At 42.4% G+C, this 6,000-nt stretch overlaps 1 protein-coding gene across 1 annotated transcript in view; it reads right to left on the reverse strand.

Moving 5' to 3' along the window:
* RAB1A (RAB1A, member RAS oncogene family) overlaps nt 1-2,943 on the reverse strand; it is a 38,813-nt gene extending 35,870 nt beyond the window's left edge. The window contains exon 1 of the mRNA XM_063443780.1: nt 2,608-2,943. Within this exon, the coding sequence (XP_063299850.1) occupies nt 2,608-2,630 (23 nt within the window). The 5' untranslated portion in view covers nt 2,631-2,943. The remainder of the gene's footprint in view (nt 1-2,607) is intronic.
* Between the last annotated feature and the right edge of the window lie 3,057 nt (nt 2,944-6,000).

A 6,000-nucleotide genomic window follows, 5' to 3' on the forward strand; every position in this document is an offset into this window, starting at 1 on the left:
GAGAGGAGCATCAATCTCCTGACCCTAGAAAAACAGGCTATGTGAGAACAGTGAACTGATCTAACCCCTGATCTCTGGTAATTAAAACAGCTGATTTACTGGTTTGTTTTTTTAATTGAAAACAAATAGTACATTTAAGTGGTCATACAAATCAAGATTTCTTAAAACATTGAAATAAATATGGGACATGTACCCTTTGTGGGGCCTAACACTGAAGTACTTTGTTACAGGAAGTGTTAACAGGAGCACTTGCCAGGAGATTGCAAAATCTGCAGTAATATCTGTTTTGCAAGAACCATGTGACATACACATGACTTGCTGCTAAAATGAAGGCCGGCTAAGAATTCATTCACAGATCCTCAAGGTTCTTTTCCAAGATATTAAGCAGCACCAACCTATAATGAATCTATTTTGCCATCACATATACAAAATGTGATAAAGATGAAGATCTCAGTGCTGAATCAACTCTTGCCTAAATTAATATTATTTTATGGGAATTCAGGCCTAATTTGAGAGACTGAAGAAAGAAGAAATATGATGGCCCTGCAACTCAATAAAATGTGAGAGTTTTTATTTTCAGCCATTACAAATGGACCTGGGAAAATGTTAAAACTCAAGTGTATTTCTCACACTTGACAAAGAAACACAAGTGTCAAAATGTTGCAGGGTCAATCTTTACTAGTTGAATAAAAACAAGATACTCACAAAATTGGAGTGGCTGAGTATTTTAGATTTAAGAAAAATATTGTGATACTTTGTAATGAAAGGTCTTACTCCTGCACCTAGTATTGAAAGGGTGTCTATTCTTTGCACTGTATGATTTAAGAAACATGAAAATCCATTTCTATTTCCACACAACTCAACACATTGGCTCATTAGTATTCTATTCGGTCTGTAATCAATAGTTACATTGGTGTTGGATGGTGCATAGTCCACAGTGACAACTCAGGCATAGAAATCCTCCCTAGATGACACATGCAAGATCTTATCTACTAATAATCACAACTAAAATCCTAAATTTCCCAATCCAGATATTGTTTTGCTGACTGGAATCTCTGGGCAGCCAAGGGTAATATTTTAAAGATCACTAGTAGTAATAACTCCATTTCCAAAACGTCTACCAGTTGACGTGGATAAATCTTACCAAACTTAAATGGTGTAGTTATGCACTGTGAGGTTAGCATAAGACTACAAAATAAATAGCTTTCCAGTCACTTTAGGAATTCGATAACCAGTCCATACCAGTGTAAAACATTTCCTATGACGCTCAGCCAACCTAAGGTCTGACTGAGAAAAATGGCAAATGTGAGAAACTTTGGTTGCTTCAAAGTTAGGCATCACTGCTCTTTTTGTCATTACCCCTGAAGCACGAGTGAACTAAAAATATAATGTCTAATGTTAATTTGTTTGTGAATACGTGTCATATACACATATATACTAACAAGGTTACAATAATTTAAAATTATTTACAAACAAATGCATAAATTCAATATTATCTCCATAATTTTATTGGCCTAGTTCAAATCCCACAAACACTTGTCTTAATATCTACTAGGTACTAAAATTTTTAAAGTTTCTATAATTGACAACTGATGACTTTAGTGGGCCACAAAATACCCCTATCCACCCTTAATTGAACTATTCCCAACTATCATGCGGCGATACATCACTAATCTCACCTTAAGGCCTACATCAGGGGTCCTCAAACTCTGGCCCCCCTAGATGTTGCTGAACTACAAGTCCCATGATTCTTTGACCTACATAGATAGCCAGAGAATCATGGGAGTTGTAGTTCAGCAACATCTGGGGGGCCTGAGTTTGAGGACCCCTGGCCTACATCATTGAAGAAAAGCAACCACTAAGGACTCCCCAAGTGCTGCAGAATAAGTTAGCCCTAAATAAATGCCACTAATAATCACCCATAGGTGATGTGGCCAGCTTTTCCACTGATGTTCAGCCAGTCATTTCCACAGCAGTTTGCCTGTTTAAGTATTAAAGGAAATGCAGGGCTTAACAGCTGGAGTGCCAAAGGTTAGCCATCACATGGTACACATCATCCCTTCCATGTGTGACAAATAAAAAAAGGAGGACAAAGCTTTTGTAATTATTCTGACATTTAAAAAAAAAAAAAAAAAAAAAAAAAAGGATCTAATGCACTGTGGTAGAGAATGTATAGGTGCTTTCTAATAATTAGTAATCAAATCTCAAATGCCAAAGTAGACTATGACACCCTACCCTTCAGTATAAAGGTTTAAATTTAAACAGGGGTCAGTTAGCAGAATAAATAACAATACTGGATATATTTCGTAAAAAAAAAAAAAAAAGTAAGAATAAAAAATTATTATATAGTTATTAAAACATTAATATATATTATTTTAAAGGTCACCCCTTTTTTGACATTCTGGACAGCATTACATGTGAATCTCCCTAAAGCCATGATAATAGGTGTAAAACCTGGGTGTGTAAAGCCATCAGGTGGATCCTACATCGAGGCCTAATTTAGCAGTTAATTAGCAGAGGGGGCCCCAGTCCTCCCCCCAATATGTCACCTTCTCACCCTCAGAGGCCTGGCCATGGGGGCCAAGCGGGGGCCTGGCAGATACTTACTACTCGGGGTTCATGCTGGACATGTCACTGAGCTCACGGCCGGCTTCTGCAGAAACACACACAACAAAAAAACACGGGGACACCCGACGCCTAGCGAGCAAAAACGGGTCACAGAGAGCGGGGGGTGGGGGTAAACGGCTTCCAAATCACCCGGGGAAACAGCCGCTAAGGAGTCACTGGAAAACACAGCGGGTGAGTAGCGAAATCCCCCAGACACCCGGGATTAATCCCCCCCAAAAGAAAACAACACAGTCAGCGCTGGACCAGCTCTCTGTAACCCCAAAATGGCTGCCGGCCGAAACCAGGAAATAACTGAATCCTCCAACTCAGGAACAGCTTAGCACTGCCGTCTGGAGGCCGGCCGCGCGGGGCACGTCGGGGGATGTAGTCCGCCGGCGCCCGCGCAGAGCGTTGAGGAACGTGTTAAGGAGGGTGGTGGGGAAACTACAAGTCACAGGGTGCCGCGGGCTGGCTACGCATGCGCTGCAGCGTCGCGTCAGGCCCTGCCCCTCCCTCCATTCCACTCCCCCCCTCTCCTGGAAGCCCGGCCACGCCCCGCTCCTTGTCCTGGTTCCTGGAGGTAGCTCTGGCTCCCCCTGGCGGATTGTCGCTGGTTTTCGCTGACGTCATCACTGAGACGTGGCAGATACCAGGCAGGTCCAGGGATAAGCCGGGCCAGTCACTGATTGAGGAGGAAGAGGAGGAGGAGGAGGCGGCAGTGGATGGTCAATGCAGAAACACCCCAGCCGGGAGAGACTTACATTCCTAAATCAGCATTATTCACCCTCATTGTGTAGTATTGACTAGAGGAGGGGGGGGGCTGTTGTGACGTCATATATTAGCAGCCCTGTTTCAGGAGGCTTTACCTGCACACAGGTTATACCAGCTGTTCAGGTTTTTGTTTGATAGCCTGACATTAACGGGGGGGATCTAGTTACCTGTGACATGTGGTGCAGGTAATGAAATTTAATTTACTTTTAGCTGGTATTTAATAGGTGCTGTTACAGAGTAACCAACCACTGATCATATTTTATAAAGATAGCATGTAATCAGTGTAATGACATAAATCGTGTTTTCTAAAGAGTGTTTCTGAAAGTGTCTCGAAAGGATTCTGCGGTCTGTCCTTTTTAATATTTATTGAATATGAGCTATTTAGCACAGTTTACAAACTTGAAGGACATCTGTTCACTTAAAACAACTTCATCTCAGTGAAGTTGTTTTGAGGACTGGAGTCCCTGGGTACCTTCTTCCTTAAAGGACCACTTCTGGCATCATAACTTGTTAAGAGGAATTAAGTTGTTATGGTGTTAGGTGGTCACCGGTAACAGCTTACCTGAACCTTTAATAAATGGTTAACCCCACAGCCATCAATCTGTTGCCTGATCACTGTGCCCCATCACTTTCATTCCATGTACAAGGCTTCAGTCAGCGCTGATAAGCCGAGGGAAACATCTGATTATTATTATATTTATATAGCGCCAACAAATTCCGTAGCGCTTTACAATGGGTGGACTAACAAACGTGTAATTGTAACCAGACAAGTTTGACATACAGGAACAGAGGGCTTGAGGTCCCTGCTCAATGAGCTTACATGCTAGAGGGCAGGGCCGGACTGGGGATACGAAGCAGCCCTGGAAAAAAAATCTATGCCAGCCCCATAAGTCATTGTGCTATGTATATATATGTGGCAGGCTTATGCAATGTATGATCATATAATGTAACTAAACTCCCATTATTTTTGCCTAGATTAGGTGCTTTTAAAAAAAAATAACAAATAAAATCTTTCAACATTGAAGTTGCTGTTTAGTGGATAGGTGAGTGCGCTTGATCTTGTGTATTATATATATATATATATATATATATATATATATACACACATATATATATATATTATTGGTATATTTATTTTTCTAATTCAATTAGTCCTTTCAGGGTAATTAAATTATACAGTAAAGCATACTCACATGCAGACACAGACAATCTTACTGATGCACACAAATAGGCGAATTGACAATGACACACACAGACAAGGTTACTTATACACACACAAATTTAGTACAGACAAACTGATACACACACAGGCTTACTACAGAAAAACTCACTGTCACACACACACACTCACTACTCACTGATGCGCACACACTCTCCCTACAGACAAGCCCATTGACACACACATGTTCCCTACAGAAGAGCTCACTAACACACAGATTCACTACAGACAAGCTCAGTGACACACATATGGTCACTACAGACAAGCTCACGATCACACACATGCTTACTACAGACAAGCTCACTGCACACCCATGCTCCATACAGACAAGCTCACTAACACACACATGATCCCTACAGACAAGCTCACTGACACACATACAAGCTCACTCACTAGCAGGCACACACACACACAAACTCACTAGCAGGCGCACACACACAGAAGCTCCCTCACTAGCAGATGCACACACACAAAGAAGCTTACTCACTAGCAGATGCACACACACAGAGACAGACAGTCACACACACAGAGGCAAACAGCCACACACAGGCAGCCACACACTCAGGCAGACAGCCACACACACACACACACACACACAGGCAGACAGTTATACACACATAAGGCAGACAGTCACACACACACTGACCTGCTTCTTACCTCCACATCCCTTGGAGCTCCTGGAGACTGGTTGTTGGGGAAGCAGGGACTCCCATTCCTCTGGCCTCTCATTCGGCATATTGATATTACAGAGGTTACACTTTACTTTAGCAATATCAGATCTGACAATATTTGGATATAATTTGCTGGCTGAGCTTATAAGACACATATGCGGACACTGAGTCACCTGGGGACACTGAGTGTCCCATGTCTCCCAGTGTCCCTAGTGTCTGTGTGCCCATGTGTCTGTGTCCCCATGTATCTCAGTGTCTGTGTCCCCATGTGTCCCAGTGTCCCCAATTGCCTGTGTCCACAAGATACCAATGTCTCTCAGTGTCCCCTAGTGACATGGGGACACTGGGAGACATGGGGACACAGACACTAGTGGACACTGGGTGACATGGGGATACTGGAAGACATGGGGTACTAAGACACTGATATATTTTCCTAGTGTCCCCAAATCTCCCAGTGTCCCCATGTCTCCCAATGTCCCCTAGTGACAAGGGGGCACTAGGAGACATAGGGAGACACTGGTAGCAATCCATCCATACGGCAGAATGCAAGTAGTTTTTTGGTGATTTTACAGAATTTTATCTTATGTCACTCCTTGTGATTTACATCATGTGATGTCACGCATACATAATGAATTAAAGACCTGTATTTTTTTCCAAGAGAGGTGGCAACTCTAACTATTCTTCACATACTCTTGCTTAAGTATGGAAACTTAAGAGGGATATATGGAAACA

The sequence above is a fragment of the Pelobates fuscus genome, chromosome 2, assembly GCF_036172605.1.
Source record: "Pelobates fuscus isolate aPelFus1 chromosome 2, aPelFus1.pri, whole genome shotgun sequence".
Classification (NCBI taxonomy): domain Eukaryota; kingdom Metazoa; phylum Chordata; class Amphibia; order Anura; family Pelobatidae; genus Pelobates; species Pelobates fuscus.